This window comes from Malurus melanocephalus, unplaced genomic scaffold (assembly GCF_030028575.1).
Source record: "Malurus melanocephalus ecotype Western Australia unplaced genomic scaffold, MMel_1.1 scaffold_583, whole genome shotgun sequence".
In the NCBI taxonomy this organism is placed as follows: domain Eukaryota; kingdom Metazoa; phylum Chordata; class Aves; order Passeriformes; family Maluridae; genus Malurus; species Malurus melanocephalus.
In genome coordinates this window covers 395346-409543 of record NW_026623815.1, presented here as the reverse complement: position 1 = coordinate 409543, position 14198 = coordinate 395346, and the positions used below count along the sequence as shown (strand labels likewise).

The following is a 14198-nucleotide window of genomic DNA, read 5'->3' as shown; positions in this document are numbered from 1 at the left end:
GCCTAAACACCACCACATCAAAGGGCTCGTGGAGCCCGGCCAAGAGCTGAAGTCATCGCTCGGGCTTSGTCAGGGCTTCATTAGTGCTTCATTAGTGCCTCATTARCGCYGCGGCAKCGAGCGCGGCCYCGCACCCCCGGCACCCCCCGAGCCCACCAGTGTCCCCAGCACGGCCAGTGTCCGGCACAGCCCCCGTGCCCGGGCCAGCATCGCACCGGGCTGCAGAGCCCATCCCTGGGGCACGGAGCTGCATTTCATCCGGCTGACAGCGCCACTGGGAACACTTCGGCTTTTAAGGCCAAGCTCTCCCGGAGCCGGCGGCAGCGCGACCGTGCCCGACACAGCCCTGCAGCCACCCCTGCCCGGCCCCTTCTCGGAGGGCAGGGACCCCCTGGGAGGGCAGGGACCCCTGGGAGGGCAGGGACCCCATCCCCACTGCCCGGGGCACTCAGGGTGATTGGGATGAGGGAGATCATCGCCCTCACGGAGGGTCCGAGACACCCGCGCTGCAGGAATGTCCTGTGCCGCAGGGAAGGGACACGCCAGGGACAGGAAGGCCGATGCTCCTGCGGCTTCTGGGGGGTTCTGTCCGCTCCTGCTGCCCGGGGGGCTCAGCCCCAGCCCTGCCCACCGCGCTGCCCGGGGATCGGGCAATCGGGCGATGCGGGCAGGTGCCCGGCCCCGCGGTGGGGGTGGATGCGATCAGCCTCCCCCTCCCTCTCCCCCCGCATCCTCCCGCCGCTCCCCCGCCCCGAGGCAGCTCCTCCTCATCCTCATCATCCCCGCTCGCTCTGTTCCATCCCCGTTCTCCCCGTGCGCACTCGCGGAGCCGCCGCCGGGAGCGCCGCGCAGCCGCCGGTAGGTGCAGGGCGGGGGGCGGCGGGACCCGCACCGGGGAGAGGCGGGAGCGGGGCTGAAGCCCCCGGGATCCCCCACAGCCCCCAGGGATCCCCCATAGCTCCCCGGGATCCCCCACAGCCCCCGGGATGCTCGGAGAAACCACGGCGCGGATCCCCGCTGGAGGCCCTGCGGTCCCCTCGGGACGCTGTTTGCTGCTCCGCAGACCCCCGGGGGATGCTCTGCCACCTCCTCACATCTCCAGGGATGCTCTGCGTTCCCGGGGGATGCTCTGCCACCTCCTCACATCTCCAGGGATGCTCTGGGCTCCCGGGGGATGCTCTGCAGCCCCAAGAATCCCCACAGGAGCCTCTGGGATCCCTGTGGGATGCTCACACATGCCCCACGGATCCCGCGGGATGCTCCGAGCGAGGGGACAGAGGAGATTCCGAAGTGCAGGGTCACTGGGATGTGGGGAGGTCCCTTCCCCAGGGACAGCTTTAGGGTGGCAGGTGCTGCTCCCCCCAGCTGGGGCAAACCCCCCCAAAACCCTGCAGGTGCCCCCAGAGCTTGGCAGAGAGGAGAGGCTCAGTGATGGGGGCATCATTCCAAATGACCATCTCTAAATTACTGCAGATTCACCTCAAGCTCTGAGCAGAAGCACAGATCAGAATTTGAATTGAAATATGTAAAACTCCAAACATTTTAAATGGCAAAAGATAGTATTTGGACCACTAAAAATCCATAGCAAACTAACTAAAAAAACTCCAGGAAAATCGTTGCAGTGACACAGCACTATAAATGGCTCATTTTTGATGCAAAAAAAAAAAAAAAWAAAATCACAGAACCATAGAATGGTTTGGGGAAGCCACAGCTTCTCTGGGCAATTAAAGGTGATCAGGGATGCCCCATCCCTAAAAGGGTTCAAACCCAGGTTGGTCCGGGCTTGGAGCTCCTGGCACAGTGGAAGGCAGGGATGGCACTGGATGGCATCCCGGGATCCCATGGCAGGGGTGGCACTGGATGAGCTTTGGGGTCCCTTCCGACCCAAACCAGTCTGGGATGATTCTGTGATTTATGACTGAAATAACACCTCAGGGATATCCCGATGGGCCTGGCAGCCCAAACACCCCATCACCACCCTGTTCTGAGCTGTGAGCTGCTCTCTCAGCCACACCAAAGGTGCCAAACTCGAACTGCTGCAGGCTGGAATGTCCCCGGCTGGGGCTGCAGGTGTCAGAGCTGAGTCCCAACACAGCCCTGCCCCTTCCCTTTCCAGCCCCTGCAGCCTCTTGGCTCCTTTGGGACATTCAGCAAAGGGGAAATCCCTGTCAGGGCAGCACCAGCTCCCCATCCCCACCGTGCCAGGGGTCCCGGTGCTGGAGCTTCGGCTCAGCTGCTCAGGAAAAAGGGCAAGGAGCCAGATCCAGAGCATGATGAGCTGCCTTGGCTGGGAGGAAGAACAAGGTCTCYGCAGTAGGAGGAAGGCCAAAGTCATTTAGGGAGCTTGGGAGGAAAAGTTCATCCCCTGGGCTGGGGTGGAGCTGGGAAGGAAAGTTTATCCAGAGGGCTTGGGGAGCTGTGGGTCTGACTGGAGCCCCCAGCCCTGTCCAGCCCAAACACAGAGGGTGTTCCTGCAGAGCTCTGGGTCTGGATGGAGCCCCCATCCCTGTCCAGCCCAATGCAGAGGGTGTTCCTGCAGAGCTGTGGGTCTGACTGGAACCCCCAGCCCAAACACAGAGGGTGTTCCTGCAGAGCTGTGGGTCTGACTGGAGTCCCCAGCCCAAATCAGAGGGTGTTCCTGCAGATCCAGGCCCCGAGGAAGCGGGGCTGACCCTGTGTGCAGGGAGAACAATCGGACATTGTGCTGCCTTATCAGCACCGAGCCCGTCCTGCCTGGGGAACCCATTAAACTTTAGACCCCTCCTGGGCAGACCTTCCCGTAGGTCTCGTGAGCCTCTTCAGCCTCCCACCCCTCTTCACCCTCCACTTTTTTTTGGTCTCTTCTTTTCCTTTGGCCTCCCACTTTATTTTGGCCTCCTGCCCTTTTCAGCCTCTGCATTTCTCTCAGTTTCTTGGCCCTCCACCCTTTTGCAGCCTCAATTTTTTCTGTCCTTGTTTTTATTTCTGATCAACCATTTTTTTCTCTTGCACTCCTCAACCTTTACTGTTTTTTCTCCAATCTGACTCCACTTCTTTTCCAGACTCCTTCTTGCCTTTAGCCTCCATTCCTTTTTCAGCCTCCCCTGCTTGTTCCATCTCCTTTTTTTTCTTTTTTTGCCCCTTCTTTACTGGCCTCAAAACACATTAGCACTTGCACTGCACCTTACAAACCCTTTTAGTAAATATTCCCTGAAAATAAAGGATATTCCATGGCGGTCAAGGCTGCCCTGACTCCCAGGCTGCCCCTGGGTACCAGCACCTCTCCCTCCYGGGCACAGCGGGCACTGACTCACGGCTGGGGCATTTTTAGGAATCCTGTGCACATTGTCTGGCAGTGTCAGGGATTATCCAGGGGGYTGGAGGCCTGGCTGGGTCTGTCTTTCAAACAGAAACCTCACAATAGAAATCTCTCTGCAGAAAAATTGGTTGAAAACCAGTTCAGCAAGGCATGGTGGCTTTGCCATGGTCTGTGCTGTGGATTCAGAAATCCCCCCTCTCCCCCTCTGTCTTAACCCTCACAGTGCCAGGGTTGCTATTTAGGAATTCCCTTCAAGAACAGCCAATACACAGCCAGTGCTAATTAATGTTCCAATAACTGCAGCACAGCATCATAACCCACACCCTGCCCCCTGTTTTAACGAGGTAACAAACCCCATTATTCTGATCTAAACTCAGCATTGAGCTCAGAAGAGCCCTGTTCCCCTTGTGTTTGGTTTGAAGCCCCCAGACTCTCCCCTGGCCTGGGAAGGCAGTGATTCCTCAGTTTCCCCAGAGGCTGCTGGGGAAAGGGCCGAGCTGAGATCCCACAGACAGCCCCACCAAAGCCTGGCAGCTGTCCCTGAGGACAGGGCACAAAGGGGTGTCCCAGGGTGTGGGAGCCAGGCTGGCTGCTGTGCCAGGCACCTCTGACTCATGGCCTGACATCCCAAACCCTTTTGTCCCCTCCAGACTCCTTTGGGTGCCCCAAGCCATCCTCCAAGGATTTGTCTGCTGCCCAGGGCAGTGTGGGCACAGCTCACCCATGGCTCACAGCCCTCTGTCCTTGCTCCTGGCTCCATAAAACCCCCCTGGCCAGGCAGAGGGCACAGCAACTGCTGATCCCCAACTCTGCCTGGTTGTCCCACAATTTTTGGTTTTGTTAGGAGTTTTTTCCATTCAGACAATCCAGGACAATCTCYCTGTCTCAGTCACCACAAGCAGAGCAGCTGTGGCTGCCCCTGGATCCCTGGCAGTGTCCAAGGCCAGGTTGGACGGGGTTTGGAGCCACCAGGGCTGTCCCCAGCCCTCCCCTAACGCAGCTGTGCAAACAGCGGGCACGGCAAACGCCGCCGTGGCTCTGAACTGCCCACTCGGGAGCTGCAAATAGCCCATGGGTGCCACCTCGGCTGTTGTTGACATTGCAGCCGTGTCCTGCTCCGTGYCCTTGGCTGTTTACGGGGATGGGACAGGGCTCTGCTGTCCTGAGCRCTGTGGAGCACTGCCTGTCCCTGCTGCTGTCACCCATCCCTGCTGTGGTCACACTGCCACGGCGAGGAGCAAACAGGTGCCGGGCTCTGCAGGGACTCTGTTGTGCCAGTGTGGCCAGTCTGGCACAGCAGGAGCAGAATCAGGGTCGGGCAGGTCCTGGTGGGCGACTGACGCTCCCCCCTGGGCCACAACCGAGGGTGACAGACAGAGCTCGGTGTCCTCCAGAGCCACCCACTGCCGGAACTGAGAATTCCCCGTTTTTGTCTGAATAACACAGACCAAAAACTGTCTGGCTCTACAGACCACAAGAGGTGGAGATGCCCAGCTGCTCTCCGTGGTTTACTCCAGTGACTACACAGCCACACGGAATCCACTGTTTTTTTTGCTGACACGCTCCTCTGTAAATAACAAGACTGAGCTCTGAGCTTGCCTTGCTCTGATCTTTCACCTGAAACACTCCTTGCACACTCTGACACGCTGCAGCTCTCCACTGGAAGGCATTTTCCCCAGTCCCAAAGTCACGCAGATAAGARAATTATTATTTATTGGAGGATTTTCCTGGTAAGAGCCATTATTACCTCGAGCTTTTATCACGCTGTTAAGTTATTGAGCAACAGCTTAAGCTCCTTACTCAGGCAACTTGGAGGGAAAAAAGAGGGAGTTGGCATCCAGGGGTGTACTAGAAACTGAATTTAAAATAAAACATTGAGCAGCAAAATTCAGCACAGGATTCTTCCAGCCAGTTTGACTTCAATGTTAACAAAAGCAGCTGCACAGCCCTTACACAAACATTGCAGCATGAACACCCTGAACTCCCTGCACATTTTAGCAAATACGGCGAACCCAGAACCCGAGTGATTTTCTTTGGAACAGCCCGGGCTGAGGCTGTGCTGCAGGAAACAGGATTTCTGAGGGATGGGATGTCTGCTGATGGTTAACCACCAGGATGGCTGTGGGGTTTCACTTGGCCCGGAGATAAAACCCTCGATTCCAGCCTGCTCTGCTGCTCTGGGGCAGGACAGGGTATAAAGGCTGGACCCAGACTCCAACTCTGGGCTGGTTTGGCCACCCTCGAGAGGGCGAGCTCAGGAGGGCTGCTGGACACCGGGCAAACATCGCTGCTTCCCCCGATTGCAGCTCATGAGCAGCAGCAGCAGCACAGGACAGTGGGAGCCGTGTGAGCGCCGAGGGGGTGACCCAGGATGGTGGCCGGGGATGATGTGAGTCCCTGGTGGCCGGGACTGGTGGCTGGGGATGGTGGTCAGGGATGGTGGCCAGGGATGGTGGCCGGTGGAGGGGCAGTGGACACCAGGACAGGCACCCGAGCGGGGCTGGGCATGGCCTTGGGGTGGGACTGGAGGGCTCACACGGGACGTGGAGAGCCAGATCAGCCCGGCATTAACAGCGGAGAGGGAACCCCTGGGGCTGGAGTTGGTCATTGGCGTATTCCGACCGTCCATCCGTCCATCTGTCCATCCGTCCGTCTGTCCGTCCGTCCGTGGGTGTGCGGGGCAGCCACGCCTGCAGCGCCAGCCCAGACAGCCACAGCCGGGGCTCTGCGGTCTGACCGTGTGCCCAGTGTCCTGCACGGACACCGGGGGCGGCTGGCACGGGCTGGGGACACCGGGGAGGCGGCTGAAGTGTCCCCAGCTCAACCTGCCGCCTGCGGGACCCGGGCAGCGCCTCCCGGGCCGGGAGGGGACGGGACCCCGCCGCAGGGCTCCCCCGGTCCGGGGGATACTGAGCAGGAGCCGAGGGTCACACGGAGTGCCCCTGTCCCCGGGCGTTCCCCACATCACCCCAAAACACTTCAGCCAGCACCTCAGCAGCCTCTCGCTCCCTCCAGACGCTTTTCCCTGGGCAGACCCAGCAAAGAGAGGCGCCCACAGCCCGGCCCGTAAGCGAGGTGGCAAACCCAAAACAAGGTACCCGTGCCTGCTGCATCACCTCTGAGCCCTCAGCAGCCTCAGCAGCACAGGGCCACCCTCCTCGGGTGACAGGGATGAGATTGGTGTCACTCCCGGCACATCGGTGGCTGCTCCCAGCAGAGCACAGCAGCAGGGACGATGCTTTGCTCGGTCTCAGCACAAGCTGTGAGAGGGAAAGGGCTCCTGGAAGGGACAKWCAGGACCTGCTGCATCYYGGAGGGAAGGGGAAGCTCGGGGTGTGTGCATTTCCTCCGCTGCAAACAGCCTGGGGTGTCCTCTGGAGCAGCACATCCCCCAGATTTGGGGATTCCCTGCCCAGGGTGTTCTTYCCATCCAGCAATGGGGACAAAGGGCTCAGAGCCGGGACAGGAGGAGCTGGGATTTGTGGGATTTGTTCTGCTGCTCATGGTGGTGGCTGTGCTCTYTGTCCCACCCAGACAGGACACAGGGGCAGAACCTTCCTGGCAAAGCTGCTCTGGKGCTGCAGTGACTGCTGGAGCTGGAACTGCAATTAAGTTAATCACCGGATGGCCAAGGGCCGTGGGTGGGGGGTGGGACGGGCAGGAAGGTAATTAGAAAGTGGAGAATCTCTCGGGTTTCCTGTGTCCCCACGGACAGCGGCAGCTCGGTGGGGTGGTGCCCTGGCTGTCCCAGTGGGCTCAGAGCTCTGAAGAAGGGACAGGGACAGGGACGGGGACAGGGACAGGGAAAGGGACAGGGACAGGGACAGGGACAGGGACAGGGACAGGGACAGGGACAGGGCTTCCCCTTGGGCATCCCCTTGGGTTAACCCCATCCCTCCCGTGATGCTGATGGTGTTTGTCATCAGCCATTAGTGACATCCACTCAGGAATCTGTGAAAGTTTCATCTTTCCACCCCCTGTTTCCCCTGCCCCAAAGCCAGCGTGACGGAGGGGAATGAATGGCTGTATTTAGGGGGAGAGCAGGAGATGGTGACAGCAGGCATTAGTTAAATTGATTTCTGTGCTTTTGGTCACACTTCGTACAACATATTCCACTCGCAAAGGGTAAAACATGCCTGATAAATATTTCATTAMGCAGTTAATCACATTGCTAGAGATAAAAACACCTGCCATAAACAAGACTGGAAACGAGCCCACGCATTCCACTGATACTCACAGAGTGATCTATTACATATTTATCATATGCTTTGCCTAATCATTTATTAAGTCCTTCTAAGAGGATGTACAGTCCAAGGAATTCGAGCTGTGCCTTGCACTGCCAGCCCTTGCAGGCTGCCCATGCTGATGATAACCCCAGAGCCWCTGAGCTGCTGCTCCTGCAGCAACCAGAGCACAAAAAATCTCWAATCCTTTCCTGGATGAGGAAATCAACCCCATGCAATGCTTCTCTAAAATTTATAATGAATAAAATCCCTGTTTATCCGAGAGACATTTATTCCATGTGTCGAGGTAGTTCTCAGACTGCCCCAAAGCCCACAGGACTCCCCAGGAAAGGCAATTCAGAGCCTGAATGCCTTAAAAAATACTCGACCTGTTTTAAGTGCTTTCCATTCCCATGTGGAGTGTCTGAACTGGCTGGGAAGTGACTGTTCTGTCCAGGTGACTGCAGCCAGCAGTGGCAATGGGAAAGGAGCCCATCAGGAGGTGATGCTGTCTGATCCCAGCTGAGTCACACGGCCTGGAAGAAACAGGGTTTCTGCTTTAATGGAGAAAATAACACTTTCCAAAGTGAAACCAACTGGAGGGTTTCCACTGAGCTCACCAGAGCCAGGTTCAGGAGACGCTGATCTCATTAACTGMAGTCAGACAAAACCTCAGGAGGCTCCTGGGTTTAGCAGCTTCTCATCTCTCTGGAGCTGTCTGTGTGATCTTTAACTGATCATCAAAATGACAATAGTGATTAACTGCACTTTTCATCTCTGTGGCCGCACACAGATCCGGAACATTTCTTTCCAATCCTATATAAAGGATTGTGTCCAAAGCCAAGGACAATTTTGACGTATTTGAATCAATCCAATCTGGTTTTAACCCAGTAGATGAGATACTTGTGCTTTCCTCCATGTAGTAGCCACGTATTTCATACCTAAGAGAAAAAGGCTCACCTTAGCTGGCTGCCTCCTGGGTTGGGTCTTTGCTGGCCACTGAATTTGTGCCAGAGGAGTCGTTAAAAAAAAAAAAAAAACCTAAAATTTCCTGGCAATTCTGACATGCAAAAAGCATTTGAACCATTAGGAATCCCCCACATTTCCATCAACACCACCATCATGCAAACAAATGCTAAGCAGTGAAGTCTGCAGCATCTTTGAACCCGAGAGGAAAGGTCCCCAGTCMCGCTCACGCCTGTCACTAGCAGCACTACTAGCCCTCCATGCTCAGAGGCTCACAGAGTTTGGGATTGCACATCAAAGCCACTGGTTTGGCCAGTGATAAAGTTTGGAAGCAGCCCCAAACTTCTCAGAATTTCGCAGCTATTCCAGCCCCGCGCTGGGCTCCTGTCCCTCGGAGCTGTGGGGAGCCAGCCCAGTGCAGCCACCACGGCTCAGCAGGGCCTGGATCAAGCCAACATTTGTGTTTAAATCACTTCTTAAGTCTTTTTTGGGTTTTTTTTGGTTTTTTCTTCCCTCAGGAAGTGATTTCTGATCCTTTGGAATGCTCACATCTCCATCCAGGGCAGGGACAGGGTGCCCTCAGCTTCCCGTGCCGCAGTGGAGCTGGGGCTGTCCCGAGCAGGTGCCCTGAGTGCAGCTCCCAGGGATTCCTCCTCACAGGGTTTTTTTTTTTCTCAGGCAGCACAGCAAAGCTGTCACACGGGGCTGGAGGAAAGAGGAGCCACAAACACAGCTGCTCTTGGRCAAACAGCCTCCAGCTCAGCTCCCAGTCACCGTCCTGCTGTGGGGTCAGTGCTCGACAGCCATTCCCCTCCTCTTGGAATAGTTTCCTTCTCCATGGGGCACCAAATAACCACTGCAGTGTGGTGTCTCTCAGCTTTGCATTTTGGAGAGAGTTTCTGTTCTGCTTTGAGCTATTTAATAGCATTGTTGGGCTTTTACCCAAAGAAATAAGGCCCTTGATGTTGTCTTTGGTTCAGGTTCTCTCTCTCACTCGTGCTTTTTAATTCCCATAAAAACCCAACGTGTTCCTGCCAGAAGTGTAATAGTAGGGCCATGAGAGGTGGTGTTTGTAGAGGAACAGCTCCAYGGCCATAAAGTCTGAGAACAGTGATAGCTTTTAGCACGGGGAGACAACAGGAGTGGAAAAGTGTTCACTGAGCTTCGCTGGGGCAGTCAGGGCAGCTGGCGAGCATGGGAGCCTTCCTAAAAATAGCAAAAATAACCTCAAAAGAAATACGTGATGATGAAGCAGCTGTTGCCAGCTAAGCTGCTCTGCTCAAGCTATCTGGAGATGCCCCCAGAGCTCGAGGTGACTGTGAGGAGCATCCAGCCCACTCCTCAATCCTGGCAGCAGGGTTTGCCAAGATCCTGATCAGAGTCCTTGCATCTGGGATATTTGTGTCTCCATCATCAACCAGGAGACTTCTGAGTGCCTTTTACCCTCAGATAAAGGTTCAAGAAAAGCTTTGGTTCTAGGAAATGACCCAGTGCTGCTGCTTTTGATTGAAGCTCAGTGCAGGAGCAGAGCCCCGTGTGCCACCTTGGGGCTCTCCCTCAGAGAAAGGCAGCAGTTGGCAAGGAACACTCAACTGCTGCATCTAAAGTGTGATGTCTTGAGAGAAAAATAAATTTAGGGACCAGACACTTTAAGAAATAATTAATTTCTCCTGACAATGGTGTTAAAAAGGATTTTGGGTCTGCATTTGGCAGGGCCATCGCTWGCTTTGGAAAGCACCAGGAGGTACAGCATTTCTGAGGCTGCATCACCAACCTTGTGGCAACAGATGGGGCTGGCCTGTGCTGTCATTCCAAAAAGTCCTTCCCAAAATCCCAGGCTGGGTTAAATGGGGCATCTGAGAGCAAGGGCTGCAGTCATCCAATATCCCAYCCATCCCTGYCMTCTGGCAGTGTGACCCCATTCCCTCTGTYCTGTCCCTCCATTTCTTGACCAAAGCCCTTCTCCAGCTCTCCCGGAGCCCCTTTGGGCACTGGGATGCTGCTGGTMCATTCAGGGCATATCCTARACTCAAAATTCCCATTTTCCAYRTGTTATTGATCAGTGTCTGGGTGAATGCCCTGCTCTGCCCAAGCAGTGGAAGCTCCTGCCCCTGCTCATCTCCCACCACATCGAACGTGTGTCCTGACCTTTTCCACGTGTGCCCCTGGGCCAGGTGAGCTGCACAGTGCCAAGAGATGAGCAATATTTACTACCTGACACGGAGTGGGTGTYGCAATTCCTGCTCATAATTGTGTTTGAGAGTTATAATAGCGGAGAGAGAGTTATTACCTGGGCTCCCTTCCCGCCTCCTGCGGGTTCCAATCAGACGCTGGGTGTTTTTCAAACTCTTTTCTCAGTGTGTAATTTTAGCCCGTACGTCAATAGAAAGGAGAACAAAAACAGAATTCACGGTGATAAAATTAAAAGGACAGTTTTCTCCTGCCCAGCCCCACCCCGAGGGGACACAGCCCCCCGCCACCCCCMCGCCRGGGGAGCAGYGGCTCGGGGCTGTGTCACGGCTYTGTGAATCACCGGGACCCCCGGGYTCCCTCCCTCCCTCCCTGGCTGCCTTTAAAGCCTGGCAGCAGCTCGGTGTGCCCAGCACTCGGTGCCTGTCCCTTCTCTTTYAGCCCGGCCCCGGCAGAGGCTGCGCCATGGCCGAGGGGGAAATCACCACCTTCACCGCCCTGACGGAGAAATTCAACCTTCCCCCGGGCAACTACAAGAAACCYAAACTGCTGTACTGCAGCAACGGGGGGCACTTCCTGCGCATCCTCCCGGACGGCACCGTGGATGGCACCAGGGACCGCAGCGACGAGCACAGTGAGCGAACCCGGGGCTTTCTTGGGGCGCTCTTTGCTCCTGGGATTGCATCGCCTGGGGAGAGGGAGCTGGGGAGGACGGGCTTTGGACCAAGGTTTGTGGGAACACCCCTYCCAGGGGCCAAAAGTGCCTGTCAGGGGCCAAAAAACACCTGTAGCTACACAGAGCTGGAGCAGAGACATCCATTCACACTTCATTCAAACCAACCTAAATGTTGCTGTTACGAATCCTGGGGRAAAAAAGCTGCCAACGAGATGGGAACAATCACTGGGAAGAGCTGGAATTTGCAAGTCACSGTGACTGCAGCCACAGCCATTCCTMTKTCCCCATTCTCCATCCACAACCCACCAGATAACTCCAGCTGCTGCACACAGTTGATGGGATGCTTTGGATCAGGGGGTGCAGTGCAGGCATCTGCAGTCTGCCCATCACTGGCTTTGCTCTCAAAATACTTCTTCATATGTCACTGCTTAAGAGCCTTGTCAAACCACATGAGGAATTTGTAAATTAGAGCCAGAATTAAAACCCCAATCTCCTGTGTCCCATTCCAGCGTCATAACCAACAGGCTGCCCGTCCTTTGATGTAAAATAAGGGAAAAATTGGTCTTTGGTTCCTGAAGGATGGCTGYGGTGTTTCTTTGAAGAGGGTACAAGGAGACACTTTCAGTACACACTGTACTGTTTCCTGTAAACTCTTTATAAGCCAGGCTTCAGAACAAAACCCTCCACTAACCTTCCTAGCAGCTTCCCCCCTTTTCCTACTTTCCTCTGATTGTTGTTGTTTTGTTTTCCCTGCCAGTCCAGCTGCAGCTGAGTGCAGAGAGCGTGGGGGTGGTKCACATCAGGAGCACGCAGTCGGGGCAGTACCTGGCCATGGACCCCAACGGGCTGCTCTACGGCTCGGTAAGGGAGGATCCTGCAGGAGCACACAGGGCCAGGGCTGGGGCTGTGCACAAATCTCACAGCTCTGAGTAAGGCAAAGCACAGGAGAGAACCAGGCTCTGGTTGTGATTCTGGCAGCTGCACGGCCACTCTGCATCTGGCTTTATTTCGGGGGGAAATAAATAAATTACCAAATAATGCCATTTACTGCCCTGCCTCTGACAAATACTGTATTTCCTATCTGACACGTGATAAATATTGTGTTTGATATCTGGAGCAGCAGCTGCCACCTGCTGCTGCTGGGGGTGTTCCTGCCCGTGGCCAGGAACTCCATGATCTTTAAGGTCCCTTCCAACCCAAACCATTCTGTGGTTCTGTGCTCTGAGGCTGCAGCTGCCCCCACCCAGCTCAGAGCAGGAGCCCGGGCCAGGAGCAGCTTCTGGAGCACAGGMTGGGCTCAGTCACAGCCYCATAAAATWCCCAGGTCACRGRCAYCTTACRRCAGGAGTGGYCAGGGGACTCAGTCAAGGCCACTTRCCCCCACACTTCAAAYAYTTTTTTGCTTTRCTGGGGTGTGGAAATCTCRGAGGTGGGGCTGGGTGGCATCTTAGAGGGGAGAGCAGAGCTGGGATTGCCACATCAGGAACATCCCATGCCCAGGGCACCACCCGGCTCACTGTCCCTCTCCGGGCTCTCTTTCAGCAGTTACTGGGTGAGGAGTGTCTGTTCCTGGAGAGGCTCGAAGAGAACCATTACAACACCTACGTGTCCAAAATGCACGCCGACAAGAACTGGTTTGTGGGGCTGAAGAAGAACGGCAACAGCAAGCTGGGCCCGCGGACTCACTACGGCCAGAAGGCGATCCTGTTCCTGCCGCTGCCTGTCTCGGCCGACTGAGCCAGCCCAGGAGCTCCCAGACCACCCCAAAACCCAAAACCCAACTGCTGCTGCCTCCTTAGAGCTCCTCAGAGCTCCAGCCTTTAGGTCCAGGCTTTGCCCAATCTAGCCAAAGCAGAGCCTCTTCGCTCTGCACGAAGCTTTGCAGAGATGAGGGGATGAGCCCTGACAGCTCCCCAAGGTCCATGGGGCCCTCAGCCCCCTGCCCTCAGCCGTGTGCCAGTGTGTGCCCTGACCCTCAGCCACGTACCAGTGCGTGTCCTGACCCTCTGCTGTGTGCCAGTGTGTGTCCTGACCCTCAGCCATGTGCCAGTGTGTGCCATGACCCTCAGCCATGTGCCAGTGTGTGCCGTGACCCTCTGCTGTGTGCCAGTGTGTGCCATGACCCTCAGCCATGTGCCAGTGTGTGCCATGACCCTCTGCTGTGTGCCAGTGTGTGTCCTGACCCTCAGCTGTGTGCCAGTGTGTGTCCTGACCCTCAGCCATGTGCCAGTGTGTGCCATGACCCTCTGCTGTGTGCCAGTGTGTGTCCTGACCCTCAGCTGTGTGCCAGTGTGTGTCCTGACCCTCAGCCATGTGCCAGTGTGTGCCATGACCCTCTGCTGTGTGCCAGTGTGTGTCCTGACCCTCAGCCATGTGCCAGTGTGTGCCATGACCCTCTGCTGTGTGCCAGTGTGTGCCATGACCCTCTGCTGTGTGCCCTGACCTTCAGTTGTGTGTCCATGTGTGCCCTGACCCTCGGCTGTGTGCCCACGTGTGCCCTGGCCACGCTGCAGCTCCCAGGACCTGCCCAGGGCAGACACCCTGGAATGTGCCCGAGGCCACCCCGGCTCCCAGCTTTGTGTCCCCGGGCATCCCAAGGCAAACCTGCCTGGATTCCGTGTGCTGACGTATTTATCCATCTGAGAGTGCACCTCTGCCATGCCCTGGAGCAGCCCCAGATTGCAGCACCAGCCCCGTTAGCCAGGGCCAGCCTGGTGAGTGCCAGCCAGGCATGTGCAGCTGAACCAGGCAAAGCTCCAGCCCCAGCCTTGGCCTCCTCACCACGTCAGTAGTGCTGGATTTCATGCTAGTACCTGCCATGTGTTATTTGTATTTATTTATTAAG

At 56.2% G+C, this 14198-nt stretch overlaps 1 protein-coding gene and 1 long non-coding RNA gene across 3 annotated transcripts; one reads left to right on the top strand and one right to left on the bottom strand.

The window, feature by feature from the left end:
• The first annotated feature begins 774 nt into the window (after positions 1-774).
• FGF1 (fibroblast growth factor 1) lies at positions 775-13277 on the top strand. Of its 2 annotated transcripts, none has more exons than XM_057382739.1 (4): positions 775-858; positions 11119-11311; positions 12111-12214; positions 12896-13277. In XM_057382739.1, exons 2-4 carry the CDS (start codon positions 11143-11145, stop codon positions 13088-13090), a joined length of 468 nt encoding a protein of 155 aa, XP_057238722.1. In that variant the 5' UTR covers positions 775-858; positions 11119-11142; the 3' UTR covers positions 13091-13277. The 2 variants fall into 2 exon arrangements, with proteins under 2 accessions (XP_057238722.1, XP_057238724.1); XM_057382741.1 differs by lacking the exon at positions 775-858 and adding an exon at positions 9167-9275.
• On the bottom strand, positions 7815-8525 carry LOC130583415 (uncharacterized). Its single transcript, XR_008966418.1, has 2 exons — positions 8142-8525; positions 7815-8057 (listed from the first exon to the last, which is right to left on the bottom strand). It is a non-coding gene; the product is annotated as an uncharacterized LOC130583415 (long non-coding RNA).
• Positions 13278-14198: the final 921 nt, after the last annotated feature.